We start from the raw sequence: 15,985 nt of genomic DNA on the forward strand, positions 1-15,985 counted from the left end.
GGCATACGGGAAAACTGGGTTTATGAAGTTTAACCTGTCCAAAAAGTACAGGAATATTTATGTCCTCGCTTTCAGCTCTTTTAATTGGACCATGGAAATAAAATCACTCTTACAATATGCAGTTAGGGTTTGTTGTATTGGTTTACTAAATTTGTGAATACAGACTGGTCTATCACCCTGTAAGTAGAACTGTCCGATATAATAAAATCCAATTTTCTAAAATAGTCCGTTTTATCCATAATAACTACAGTGTCCCCTTTATCTGCCTTTTAGATAACAATATCTTTGTTCCCTCTAAGACTATGCAATGCTATGCTATGATTTCATTCATATTAAGTCTGGGTACCCGAAGAGTTTTGGAGTTATTGATTACCTGCTGAACCAGTAAGTCTTTTTGCGGAGACCATATTCAAAGTCTATCACAAATTGTTTCTTGGGGAGTTTATGAGGGGGTAAATTAAAGTTAATCAGATTTCTCTCCCTTCGAAAGAAGAGAAATCTGATCCTCAGATAACGCATATGAAGAGAAATTAGTAACTCAGCACATGTAACTGATCTTGTGTACAAGATTTCATGTAGTCAGTGTGATTCATCATACGAGGGTTCCACTCATTGCACGTTAGAGTTACGTGTCAAGCAACATGCTGCTTCCATTCGCACATTGTGTGCAAACGTGTCGGAGTTGGCCTTTCATGCGGTCAATTTCTATTCAATGAAGTGGTAATTTTAAAAATTTTAAATATTTCTATTCAATGAAGTGGTAATTTTAAATATACAACACAATTACATAAAATTATTGATCACTGAAATGCTTGAAATGAAACTACATGAAAATTCTATTAATGTGCAATGGCTTTATCTAATTTCTGATCTTTTTTTTGGGAAAGGCACCAATATAAATAATCTCTCTATATTTCAGAGTCAAATACACACACAAACACTTCACAATATTCCTATCCTGTGAACATGGCGATCAACCAAAAAGTGTGGCCTGCTTAAGGAAGGGAAACAGCTGTGCATTTCGTTTGGGTAATTCATCCAAATCGTAACTTTTAATCTGTTTAATTTTAATAGTAATTTTAATTATTTATTATCGGAAGCAGTTTTAACTATTTATTTTGACACAAAATCTTCTCTCACTCATGGTCTTGCTGCGGTGGTTTGATGTGTTTCGGGGTCAGGTTGGGGCTCTCGGCTTTCGATTCCATTGCGCATCGGATTTGGTCGTATCTCTACGAGTGAGGGAATTCATTAATTCATTTTTTTTTTCACCTTTTTTTCATCTTATTTTATTCATCACATATGGGAGAGAATTGACTGGAAGCATTCCACAAAAAAGATTGAGGTAATCTCTTACTTTTTAATATACTAGAATAAGAACAAGATTAAATAATCATTCAGTGGACACTTTATGTTTCTTTAAAATAATATTTCCTGAAGAAAAATACTAAATGAAATAAACATTTATAAATTTATATTTTGTACGGATTTTAGTTATTTCAGTTTTTTTTTTATTTGGTTTTGTATGGAGTATATTTAATTTTGTTATATTTTTGTAGTTCCATAAATATTAAATAAACTGAAAAATTTTTAAATAAGTATAAATATTTTGTTTTAATTTTATATATATATTTTTTGTAAAAATTTGAAAACTGGTTTTTTAAAAAGTTGTTTTTTTGTATAAACCTCATAAAACAATAAAAACAATTTGCAGTTTCCGGTTTATTGGGCTTTTCTGTTATTGCAATCTTAATTATAAATGAGTAGAAAACTATCTTATTGTATTTGAGATAGTATGGATAGCTGGAATTCTGTGGGTTTTTACTTCGTTATTATGGTGAAATGTATTTCCCCTTCCTCTGCAATCATACGAAAAGCATAAAAAATTTCAGAAGCTTCTCTTCATTCATATTTTTTTAATTTTCTTAAACTTGTTACACCGCAATTTGTGTTGCAATTTGTTCGTGCAGTGTTCTTCATTATTGATTGCTTATCTTTTTTTATTGTTTAAAATTTTACAACAAAAAAATGTCAGTGAACAGAAATATCAATTAGCATGTACATATTACCATATTAATTAAGCTATGTACGTAAGCGTAAATTTATTTTTATTTTGCTAACCTGTGGAAAATATTCTTCCGATTTTCAAGTATCATTTAATTTTGTTAAGTGTTAATTTGTAAAAGTGTTAATTTGTGCTTTATATCTTTACTTTTATATAGCCTGTGGATAATATTCCTCCTATTTTCACATATCAGAATCGCCATTTAATAGAATTAAAATTCAATTCCCAAACGGGATCACAATAACCACATACTGTATAGTGAATGGAGAGTCCATTGTAAAGTGAGTTGATTGTAAAGTGAATTGATCACAAAGTGAACCAATCATAAAGCAGGGGTCCACTGTACTGTACTGTAGCAAATAGATTACTGTGCTGTAGCAAAAGTCTTTTGCTATTGTGCAGTGTAATATATTTTTTGTGGCATTTTATCTGAGCTGATGTTTTTTTTTTTGGAACTTGTCTTTAAATTAATTGTTTGTTTATATTAAACCTCATCTAGCAGTTTTATGGTGACAAAACGTAAATGGACATCCTGGAAATTAAACTAAAAATTATACAAGAGGGAACGAAAATTACACAAGACAGAACTTATATAAGATGGAACGAAGCAAAATGGACATTGCAAAAGAATACAATATCCCTTTACCTACTTTAGCTATAATACTAAAAACTGAAAAGAACTTGAAATGCCTGACGCTGTAACAGCAATAAAAAACAGGACTGAACTCTCCAGATTAGGATACCCCGTCCAACATGGTGAGAGAAGTGATTGACAGGTGAAGGCACCTTCCTCTCAGTGCTGTGATTGACGGTCAAGTTCTGTGATTGGATGATTATTGTGGAGGTGTTTCTTTCTGATTGTTTTGTGTCATTGAGGAGGGCACTACTTAGCTTAAGTAGGGTGTTTATACCCCCATCCCACTGTTTTTGAATTGGAAAATGAGTTTTCAATCTAAAAACGGTGGCAAGTGGGAGGAAAAACACCCTAGGCATATCAACCTAGGAAGACATGGGTGCACAACTTGTCAGTCACTGTTTTTCCCACTGTTTTGCTAGCCGCCATGTTGGATGGGGTACCCTAATCTGGGGTTTTACCAAAAAAAGGAAATGCATTCATGGTGCAAAACACAAGGAGCTTGAAACAAAACTTTTTGAGTAGTACCAAAAAATGAGTACATCTAATTTACTAATATCAGGTCCAATTTTGCAAGAAAAAGCAAATTATTTAGTCAGCAACATGAATTAGCGACTTCTAATGCAGCAGTGGCTGGCTTCAAAGATTTAAAGACAGAAATAACTTGGTTTCGTGAAATATTTGCTACAAGTCTGGATTAATTGACAAAGAAAAAGACTATGGACTGGTTGTGTTCTGTACGGTCCATCCTTGAAAAATATGAGGCAAAGGATATTTTTAATCTTGACCAGACAGTTTTATTTTATAATTTGCTGCCAAACAAAATGCTTGCTGTTCGAGGAAAGTCTTGTCATGGTGGAAAATTAAGTAAAAAAAAACTTACTGTTCTGTTATGCTACAATTCAGATGGCAGTACAAAACTATGCCCAGTTGTGATTGATAAGTTTCCCAAGCCAAGATGTTTTTAAGCAGTTAACCAACTTCCACAATTATGAGGCCAATAGAAGTGCTTGGCTTACGGTCAAAATTTTCAGTCTTGGTTATCAAAATTGGACAGAAGAATGGGTTTAGAAAAAAAGGAACATTTTGATGATTCTAGATCATTGTACAGCACATTCTGCCAAGACACTTAAATTGACAAATATATGGCTGGCTGCTGTTTTTACCTCCCAATACCACCAGTTTTAAGCAGCCACTGGATCAAGACATTATTTATAACCTGAAGAGAACACAGAGCTCACCTGATAAGGTACTTGATCTGCAACATAGAAGGAGGAACAACTTGCAGCCAAACTGAAATGTCTTGGATATTACCCATAATCCTGTTATTGCTTAAGACAGTGTTGCATCAAGTTTGGAGAGAATATCATCAAAAAACATGGTCCAGCAGACAAATGTGATAGCAACATTGAGGAATTTGAAGGAGCAAATGGAATTTGTCGGCGAATTTGAGTTCGTGGAGGTGGATGATGATGACGTTACTAACACAGCAACGCCAGCACAAGATCTTCTGAGCACCAATCAAAACAATGATGTTTTTCTTACCAGTGACAGAAAAAGTGAATCACAATACTTCCATATAAAAAAGATGCCCAAAATGCATTGGGCATAATACAGAATGTGTTGGCCTGCAGTAGCATTGATAAAGAAACAACTATTACATTTGATAATGTCTGTGCTGCAGTTAAAAAATGCAGCACATTAAAAGCTGCTAACCCTAGTAAATCTGGAAAGAGAAATGCGAATTACACTTGAATATTCACAAGCAAAATTTACCTTCTTCTTTATAGTTCTGTGGAATTGCCATCCTAATTACTGGTAATTGCTGCTGTGTCAAATCTACTGCTGTTACCAAACCTTTATAACTTTCTTCCACCGTATTTACAGGGGTTACTGCTGACTGTAAACTAGGTTCCTGAAATCCACCATATAATAAAATCACATTATTTTATAATGATAAAGTAACTTTCATTTACTTAACATTTAATACAAAATATATATATATATACAGCCACTCCCCAACTTATGTAAGGGTTGCGTTCCGTGGAACTCTATGTAAGTTGAATTTAACGCAAGTCGGAATTTCTCAAAATGCTTGTGCAGCATTTGCAACTATGCACACGCTGAATTTGATTGAAGCAAAAAAGAAATTTTCGACAAACATGTAAATAGAATTATTTATTTAATTTTTTTCATCTCATGCGCAGAAAAAATTACAAAAGTTTACAAAATTACAAAAGGAGAGAGGAGACAGGCATAATGTCAGGCAAGTTTTACCTTTCGAGCATCATTACCAGAATTAACTCTCCAGCTGATAAGCACACCGTTGCGGAAGTTGAGGGCTGTGGAGATTTAGAAGGGGTTTTTTCCAACACATCACAAAATTTCTCTGTAGCTGCGGAATTGCAGCGTTGACTTCACCACATACTTTAATGTTTTGGAAACCAGTGCGATGCTTGAATCTATTAAACCACCCATTGCTTACCATGAACTTGGTAAGCAATGGGTAGAAACCAACCATTGCTTACCAAGTTCATATAAAGTATTTATGAAGTATTTATATTTGCATATAAAGTATTTATGAAGATATCCGTAATATCTTCATAAATACTTCTTGCTTTTGGGTGAATGGCCATTGCCATTGAACTCGGAGGCACTCGCTTTTGAATCTGATTTTTTCCTTCTTCGATATATAGCTTTTCCATCTTCGATATAGAACACTGTTTTATGATCACTGTTGATCTTAAATGTGTTGATCCTTTAACATGTTCTTTTATACACACACTATCCCTTGAAATAGTATTCACTGTTGAAGAAGCAAGATCTAATTCCGTGCAATAGATGACAAATTTTGTCCTGCTTCATATTCTTAATTAATCATCTTCATTTCTAAATTAATTTTCTTTCAATTCCTAGCACTGCCAGCACGTGCACTTTCCATTGGTCCCTCTCCCTTCACCATTGTAATAAGTAAATAGGAATGAAGAGAAGATTTTTAAAATTTATTTATATTTTTCATATAATTGAAGATTTCAGTGAAGGGAAACTCGCTTCACCATAATACCGTAACGTAAAAACCCACACAATTCCAGATATCGGTATTATTGCAAATGCAATAAGATCAAGTTTACTACCCATTTATAACAGAGAAGCCCAATAAACCAGAAAGTACAAATTGTTTTTTTTTTATTTTATGGTAGTGACATCCAGAAATGTGTTAGCATTAGTAGAGGCATATGATACAAGAAAGCAAGCTTATGCAGCAGCCAAAAAAAAAACCACTCCCATTTCACCCCTCCATTCGTTCCAAATACCTGTCCAGCTCAGCCTTAAATTTATTTAGGCTATCAACTTCCACAACAAGGGATGGAAGTCTGTTCCACCAACCAACTACCCGCTGGCCAAAGGCAAACTTCCGCACATCTATCCTAGATCTGTCTTTCCTCAATTTGAATTTATGCCCTCTCAGGTGATTATTCTGAGCAAGAGGAAGAATCCCATCAGCATTGAGCATGCTCAAACCATTCAAGGCTTTATATACCTCAATCAGATTACCTCGCAGATACCTAGTCCCAGACACTGTAATTTGCAAAACTTAAGCCTTTTGTTTCATAGCAACCCTTGGTTCCATTCACTAATCTTGTTGCCCTTCTCTGTACTCGTTCCAGCAGCTCTACATCCTTCTTGAAATGAGGCCTCCAGATCTGAATACAGTACTCAAGGTGTGGCTTGACCATTGCCTTATACAAGGGGATAATCACCACCTTATCCCTGCTAGAAAAATTCCTGTATATCATTGACAAGACACCATGAGCTACTCTTGCAGACTGTCTGCACTGCTCAGAAAAACTTCATATCTGCCTGTGGTACTACACTGTCAGTGTAGTACCACAGAGTTGATACATTACTCTGCGGTTACTGTGTCTCATATGTAGTACTTTACATTTCTCAATGTTAAACTTCATTTGCCACCTCTCAGCCCATCTGCACAAACTTTTCTAGATCCTGTTGCAGCAGCGTACTGTCAGTAGTGTCCTTAACAACTCTGCCAACCTTTGTATTGTCTGCAAACTTGGACATTAAGCTTGATATACCATCATCAATATCATTTATAAATACAGAAAACAACAATGGACCCAACACTGGACCCTGAGAGACTCCACTAATAACATTAGTGTTTTAGAAAAATATCACAAAGCGTTCAAAATTGATTCTTACATGATATGATTACAGGTGACCCCCGTTTAACACTGATAATTCGTTCCGGAAAAACAGAGCGCTAAGTGAATCCACGCTAAGTGAGCACCGCATTCCCATAAGGTAGCATTAGTAGAGGCATTTGATGCAAGAAAGCAAGCTTATGCAGCATCAGCCAAAAAAAAATAAAATAAATAAAATAAATAAATAAAAAATAACCACTTCCACTTCACCCCTCTGTTCGTTCGAAATACCTGTCCAGCTGAGCCTTAAATTTATTTAGGCTATCAACTTCCACAACAAGGCATGGAAGTCTATTCCACCAACCAACACCCGCTGGCTAAAGGCAAATTTCCTCACGTCTATCCTACATGTCTTTTCTCAATTTGAATTTATGCCCTCTCAGGTGATTCTGAGCAAGAGGAAGAATCCCATCAGCATTGAGCATGCTCAAACCATTCAAGGCTTTATACACCTCTATCAGATCACCTCGCTGGTGCCTAGTCCCCAGACACTGTAATTTGCAAAACTTAAGCCTTTCTTCGTAAGAGCACCTCCCAAATACATATGTATTTGGGAGTTGCGGTCGGTACCACAGGATATTTCCTAAGCAATAATAAACGGTAGTGAAAAGATGCACAAATGTCGGTCAAAAATATTTAATATTCAAATATTTGTACTTATAAAATATTCTGCATTACATACATATAGAATTATGTGGTAACTACTTATGTATCAAAATTAAGTTAAAATTCAAATTAAAATCATGAATTTAATTGATCTAAATTGATTTAATTTAATTAATGAATTTAATCATGAAAAATGTGTCGATTTTGGGTTGAACTTTGGCCCTCTTCCAAATAAACTAAAAGGGATATTAATTTTAAATCCCCCAGCAGCATTACCACCCAACAATAAAGTCAACCGATCCTTCGCCGCTTTGAAACCTGGCATGTTTTTTCTTCTTTTAGGCATTCGTTTCCACAAAAGTCCTGCTTCATTTATGTTAAAAACTTGTTGAGAAGTATAACACATAATATCTCTCTTCTCTTCTTTGAAAGTTTCGGCTCATTCTACACTTGCAGCTTCTCCCTGGATTTTAAATCTATTCAACCAGCCCTTACTAGTTTTAAATGGTTCCACATTTTTTTTTTTTTTTTGGTGAGTTTTCTTCAGATCATCATATTGGCTAATCTCTCTCTCTCTTTTTTAATAATATTTAACTTAACTGAATTCTGCATTGGATATTATCTTCAATAAAATTAGTTAAAGTCTTTCCTTTTCAATCCTAATAGCCAGCCTAGCCCTAGTTGCTTGCAGTGGAACAGCTATCTTTCCCGCTGCTAAAATTAATTCTTTATTTTTTTTATAATTGTTCTTACAGTTAAACTTGCAAGTCCTAAATTATGGCACACATCCGGTTGTCATTGACCGGAATCAATTCGCTTCAAAACGTCTAATTTAATTTTCAAATTCAGTCTTTTTTCTTACATTTATGGTCTTTGTCCTGCGCCCAGACGTTCTTGCTTTTTCATTCCCTATCGGTCATTAGCTCTTCGAAAATGTAACTGCGTTGGTTGCATTAATTATGATACAATGCTCAAGTAAACTGTCCGTTACGCACAATGTCTAATACTGTACTTGAGTGATGACTAGACTTCGGATAATTGCATATAACGCAAATATTACAAGCAATATACTTGATCATTTTTTAAAATGTTGATCTCGGAACTACGTAACAAGTCACGGGGGCATCTCTGTAGCCAGGTGGGCAGGAGCAGCAGTGCGTAGCACTCGCTTCTTGATTAGACTGGGGTTCGAGACCGTGACCACCAAATACGGCGGTCAGGGAATGACCACCGCATATCCCTGGAGCAATATGGCCTTAGTTGCTAATGCTCGTAAAAACCAAACAACAAACAGTAACAAGTCACTGTACTGCAATTAAATTAGCGTGCGAGAAAATTTCACCGTGTGTGGGAAAATTTCACAAATCGTCGTGGGAAACGTTTTAATACTGTTTTGCTATTCATTTTCAAGCTATTGACTCCATCAAATGAAATGATTTAGTTATATGTGCCAAAAATACAATCTATAAAAGAGCATTATAGTGATCTGTGACAGCGTTATAGTCAGATACGGGTTATAATATAAGAACAGTGTTATAGCGAATCAGTGTAAAGCGAACCACGTTATAACAGGGGCCTGCTATATATGAACATATGATAACGATGAAAGTGTGGTGCAATTTCCATTATAAAAAATGACCTTTTAGTTAAATAAATAGCTTAGTTATATAGTGAAAATTTCAGCTTCCGGTGTCTTCGGACGAATTACAAAAAAAAAACATAAAAACACACACAATGTTATTGGGTTCACATTACGATATTTTCATGATATCTCCATTTATTCCTATGGGAGGCAAAATACGTTTCCACAAATTTTTTAAGTCTGCACCGGCCAGCAAAAACTTATGTAAAGTCGAATTTCTGTAAGTTAAGTATTACGTAAGCCAGGTTGTACCTGTATATATATATATATATATATATATATATATATTATTTTTTCTAAAAATTTTTTTTCTTTTAAACAAACTTCCATATAGCAAATTTTTTTGATTTCCCCTTGGTTATTACATTGAAAATAGTTTTTATATAGCGAAGAAAATTTCCATATAACAAACTGATTTTTAGCATTAGCATTAGTAGAGGCATTTCATGCAAGAAAGCAAGCTTATGCAGCATCAGCCAAAAAAAAAAAAAAAAACCCACTTCCACTTCACCCCTCTGTTCGTTCAAAATACCTGTCCAGCTGAGCCTTCTTTGTTCCATTCACTAATCTTGTTGCCCTTCTCTGTACTCGTTCCAGCAGCTCTACATCCTTCTTGAAATGAGGCCTCCAGACCTGTATACAGTACTCTAGGTGTGGCCTGACCATCGCCTTATACGATGGAATAATCACCTCCTTATCCCTGCTGGAAAAATTCCTGTATATCATTGACAATACTCCATGAGCTACTCTTGCAGCCCGTCTGCACTGCTCAGAGAACTTCATATCTGCCTGCACAACCACCCCCAAGTCCCTTTCATTCTCTACCACTGTCAGTGTAGTACCACAGAGTTGATATGTTGCTCTGGGGTTGCTGTTTCCCATGTGTAGTACTTTACATTTGTCAATGTTAAACTTCATTTGCCACCTCTCAGCCCATCTGCTCAACCTTTCCAGATCCTGTTGCAGCAGCATAGTGTCAGTAGTGTCCTTGACAACCCTGCCAACCTTTGTATCGTCTGCAAACTTGGACATTAAGCCCGATATACCATCATCAATATCATTTATAAATACAGAAAACAATAATGGATCCAACACTGAGCCCTGAGGGACTCCACTAATAACATCAGTCCACGATGAGCAGTGTCCATTGATTACCACTCTCTGTCTTCTTCCCCTCAACCACCCCTTTATCCATAGCAGCAATTTGCCTCCAATGTCACACTGCTCCAATTTGTGTAGCAGTCTTCCATGTGCAACAGTATCAAAAGCCTTTCTAAGATCCAAGTATATAATATCAAAGTTATTCCCTGCATCCAGTTCTTTTGTGACTGCATCATAGTATCCAATCAAGTTGGTCAGGCAAGACTTCCCCTTAACAAAACCATGCTCTGTCTGAGCTATAACTGAAGTCTTGTCTAAATGATCCTGCAGTGCTTCTTTAACCAGTGCCTCCATTAATTTTCCTGGAACAGAAGTTAAGCTCACAGGTCTATAATTACTTGTGTCAGCCTTTGATCCTCCTTTGTGAATTGGGGTCACATTTGCACATTTCCAGTCTATGGGTACCTCCCCTGAGTCCAAGGAAGCTCTCATAATTATGGCTAAGGGTTTGCTTACTTCCTTTGCTGCCTCCTTTAATATAACTGGATAGATCCCATCCACCCCGGGTGCCTTTCTTGTGTTTATCTTCAACAGTTTCTCCTCCACTTTACTCCCAGTTATTTCAAGATTCTGTAGCTTACTGCTAGAGTTGAATACACCTCTGGCATTCCCCTCGCTGAATAACTCCTCATGTGTGAATGTCGATGCAAAATATTCATTTAGTTTGTTGCCTACCTGAGCAGGATCATCAACACTTGACCCATCAATATCGAGTGGACCAATCTGATTCATCCCCTTCCTTCTAGAGTTTACATAAGTAAAGAACTCTTTGCTGTTTTTCTTTGCATCCCTTGCCAAGGATTTCTCGTAATCTGCCTTCGCCTGCCTAACCTCCTTTGTAACTTGGTTGCATATCAACTTGTATCTATCAGAGATTTCGAGAGATGTGGGCATGCATTGTTCACACCTCTGCCCTTTGAGCAATAGAGCTGATACCTTAGAAAGCACAAATTAAGAGCTAAGAGGACTAAGAATTAGGAGCTAAAACATTCAACAATTTAGTGGTGTCCGTAAAATCTGCACGACTGCCTCTACTGTACCGAGAAGTCACTCTGGTCAACTGCCATCTCTGTGTCCACAGCCATTGGCAAAGATTAAGGCATGTTCACGACACCGACATTGGCTCTGCTCAACCTGTTGTCTACTGTAAGCACACTATTAGAGAATTAGGAGAGCGTGATTTTCTTTTATCCAGGAAATTCATCTGTTTCACAGAAATGAGTCATCCACACTTTCATATATTTCACCTGTCTCTGGTTACATGGTAGGTACAAGTGGTCTCTAAATCAGTTTTGTTTTAACTGCTGTGCAAGTAACCTTTCAATATCTAAGAGGAAATCCTTGAGTGTAGTGGAAGTGCTTAATAGTGTAGATCAGGGCACTAAAAAATAAATCATTTTAAAATTTAGTATTGCTGCCAGAAGTGTGTCAACCATTCTGAAAAACCATGTTTCGATTCTCAAACTTTCATTTTATCCAAGATTTTTTGTTATAGTTCAACTGTGAGAAAACGGGACCCAGTCGGAAGCATACAAAATTATGCCTGTATGAAGATGTAGATGAAGCCGTTTTTAAGTGTGTGAAGTTGATTCGCGACTAAAACGTGCAATATCAGGATTACTAATAAAACAAAAGGCTGCAAAGTAAGCATCTTTTCTGGGGCATAAAAGATTCCAAGACAATTCTGGTTGGCTGAACAAACTTAAAAAGTGCCATGACTTACTCAATAAAAGTTATTTCTGGTGAAAGTGAACTTGTAATTGAAGAAGACTGTACCCATTGGAAAGAAACAGTTTTGAAAAAAATATGGAGGACTATGAGCCCAAAGACATATTCAACGTTGATGAAACAAATCTATTTTTTAAATTTTTGCCAAACAAGACATGACTTTTAAAGGTTGTAAATGTTTAGGTAGTAAAAATAGTAAGAAGAGAATTAGTCTTGGTTGGTGCAAATATGGCTGGTAATCAAAAACTGAAGCCTTTGATAATAGACAAAAATAAACAACCCTGATGTTTCAAATGAGTAAAGTCATTAGAGTTGAACTATAACAAAAAATATTGGATAAAATGAAATTTTGAAAAGTTAATTTTAAATTTTAATAGAAAGGTGAAAGGAAACAGAAAAATCGCACTGATTGTTGACAACTGCCCTGCCAACCTTCACTCGGTAATTTCGAAACTTACAAGTGTGAAGCTTGTTTTCTTCCCTCTGAATACCTCTTCTAAACTGCAGCCAATTGACCAAGTCATTATCAAGAATTTGAAAATGCACTAATGAAAGCACATAAAAAAAAATTATACTGAGAATAGAAACCAATCAATCTATAGATTCTGTTATAGATTTGCATACTGGCATAGTATTTGGGAGGTAAGGCATCACCAGTGGTCTCCCCACATCTGTGCCAACAGTACTCTTGTGAAGTATTCAAAACTGTAAATTCCAGAAGTGTGTGTAGCACGTTGTATGTGTATAGTATTGGGTTGGATTCTTTTGTTTACTTGTCCGCAGGGCCCCATAGGGGGCGTTATGTTGCCTGCCACTACCACTAGGAGGTGAGCTAGGCTACCCATCATTCCCTGGCTAGTTTTCACCAAAGTCACCAGTGCTTCCTGGATGGAGTATGTGCATATCAGAGTTGGTGAAAGTGTGGTCAAGATGTGATGGAAACAGTGATTAAGAATTGTTTCACAAAAGCATGTTTTACTAAAATGTCAATTAAGAGTGATGCGAGGGATGAACTACTACCGATATTGAGCAATTTTGGGAAGAATTCCAAGCGAGAGGTTTGATCAGTGGAGAAATTGTTCCTTGATGAATTTTTAGGAATTGATAATGATGTCATAGCAGCTGAATATCAGGGTGACACCAACATTTTGGATGATGTACAGTAAAATTTAGTGTACAACAAAAAATAACCAAATATTTTTCAAAATATTTCTGAAAGGTGTACTAATATATTGTGTGCAGCATGTAAATAGTAATTTCTTAATATGTATGTATTAATAAAGTAATTGTTTTAAAATGTTATAAAATTTATTTATTATCAGAAATTCTCACTTATTTCTGATTTATTTCCCATCTTTGACTATATTTCTGAATGTTGAATTACAGTATTTTTCATTGTTGAAAATGTCATATTTCTTTATAACGAAATTTCTGTTTAACATATTTTTTCAAGCGAATGATTGATTTCATTATATAGACATCCGACTGTATTCATCAGACAGTAAATTGCAGTGCCAACTTTATACAGCCTAAAAGAAACATTAATTGTTACAGCATCAAAAAATACACTATTAGCTATTTATATGTATTTATGCGGCATGAAAGTACTAAAGAACATATGATTTTTTATAATGCACCCTATCAAATTTATATGACAAATAGTTTTTCCGCTTACTACCATTACAGTGTTCAGAAAAATTACTGACCACAAGAAAATAAATTTGTTGAGAACAACCTATAATATTGGGCTTTAACACAATATCTATGTTGTGTAAATCAGTTGTCTCAACATGTTGTTGCTAGGAATGTTCAAAAGACCACATAATATTTAACCTTTCTCAAGTAAAAATTTCAAATGTGTTTAGACTTCGTATAGTGTTTCTGATAGGGGGGCTCTGTGGAGTAAGTTTCTTCATGAAATTTTGAAGTTCTGTAAAAATAATTTTACTCTAAAAATTATTGTCATAAATAAAACCAATTTTTTTTTAATTGAAAAACAGTTATAAAATATGGCTAAAAAATAAACTTACTGTTACTTTTTTTTTTTTTTTTTTTAAGTACAGGTAGTTCTCGACTTTACGAGTTAATTTGTTCCTAGCACACGCTCGTAAAGCAGGAATTAATTCCCATAGATATAATGTTAAAAATAGGGGTTACATTCTCAACAGTGAAATTAGTTAGCTAATTAGTTTGTGTTTAAACAATGATTGATTTATTCAAAGGAATTAAAACGTAGCCTGTAAAATCAAGTAAATTATAATAAGAGAAATATTTACGACTTACAAATGTTAAAGAATGTTTATTTCTTCATCATTATCGACTAAATGCACACTCGTTGATCACTCATAATTGGCTCAGCACTCGTTGGTTTGTTGCACAAGGAGTCGTCTTCTTCAGAAATGCTTCAAGAGGCATTTATTTCCAAGATGATCTTCTCTTTTAATTATAAATTTCACGATTGCATGCATAAGCATTTGTTAATGGCACACACAAAATGCAACTAACACGATTCGCGTGGACTAACAAGTTTACGAAGCTTAAAAAAAGGGAATAAAGAGAAGATTCTGAAAATTTATTTATGTTTTTTATACGATTGAAGATTTCAGTAAAGGGGAAACACATTTCACCATAATAACGTAAAAAACCACACAATTCCAGCTATCGGTATTTTCACAAATGCAATAACATTGAGTTTTCTACCCGTTTATAATCGCTTGCAATAAGAGAAAAGCCCAATAAACCAAAAAGTGCACATTTTTTTTATTGTTTTATGGTCGTGACCTCCAGAAATGTGCTTTAGACAAATGTCACAAAGGCGTTCAGAATTGATTCTTATAATGGAACATATAATAACGATGAAAGTGTAGTGCATTTTAATGATTTCAATTGGTAACTAACACAAACCACGCTCACGACCTTTTATATGGCCTTAAGGTCATGCTCATGACCTTAAAAATGACATTTTAGAGAGATAAATAGCTTAGTTATACAGCAAAAATTTCAACTTCCGAGATCTTGAAACGAATTACCAAAAAACAATGTGTTAGGTGGGTTCACATTACGACATTTTAACGATATGATGGTGTCTCTGGAACTGATTAATATCATAAAGCGGGGTACACTGTATTGTATAGCTACGCGTGTGGTTTGAAATGTGGTATTTATGAATGTTCAACATTAATTTTTTGCAATTAATGGTCATATTTTCGATTTTGTTGATACTTGATACTTGGCGAAAATAAACTCGTAAACCCCAGGAACTCGTAAAGCGAGAACTGCCTGTAATTAACATCTACATCTATCATGTATCACTTCGTTCAATTTCTTTAACCCTAGATCTAAATTTTCAGAGAATTTATTCACTTTCTGCTTTATAGATGGGAGTCAGACAACAATGGCCAAATGGGTATGATTACCATGTATTAAAACTGTCTATTATTAGTTGGAAACACAGATAATAGATGGCAGCACACTATGCATGAAGGCAATTCACACATAAAAAGATGCATAATTTGAAATGAACTTGAAATACTTTAAAAATGAGACCTTACATACTACCAGGAGCCAACACATTAAAAAATAAAGATCTATGGTACATAATCAAAAACAGGTTAGCTCCTGCTCATTTAAGAGCTGCTCAATATTATTTTACTACTGCCTTCATACAGTGCCCCTAAAATGTGCTGAAAATCGATTATTTTTTGATTGGGAAAATTTAAAAAAATCACTCTGATGTTTCAAACATCCCAACCAACAACTTACACATTAATCAAATATTCTACTAATACCATTAGTTGTATCAGCCATATGATTAAAAACAAACTCTTACAGAAAAATAAACCACACAATGTAATATTAATTTATCTAAATTAATATTATATTGCATCAGTTAGGATAAGAATTTGAAATACAGAACATTATATATAGGA

The 15,985-nt window shown here is 35.0% G+C and overlaps 1 protein-coding gene across 2 annotated transcripts in view; it reads right to left on the bottom strand.

Annotated features, from left to right (window-relative positions):
* Nucleotides 1-15,985, bottom strand: part of LOC150083238 (uncharacterized) — a 193,022-nt gene that overhangs the window by 38,863 nt on the left and 138,174 nt on the right. For both annotated transcript variants that reach the window (XM_090377927.1, XM_090377926.1), the window contains one exon: nt 4,476-4,614. In XM_090377927.1, the coding sequence (XP_090234053.1) occupies nt 4,476-4,614 (139 nt within the window). The remainder of the gene's footprint in view (nt 1-4,475; nt 4,615-15,985) is intronic.

Source organism: Mastigoproctus giganteus, chromosome 7 (assembly GCF_048544385.1).
Source record: "Mastigoproctus giganteus isolate SK-2022 chromosome 7, ASM4854438v1, whole genome shotgun sequence".
Taxonomy (NCBI): Eukaryota; Metazoa; Arthropoda; class Arachnida; order Uropygi; family Thelyphonidae; genus Mastigoproctus; species Mastigoproctus giganteus.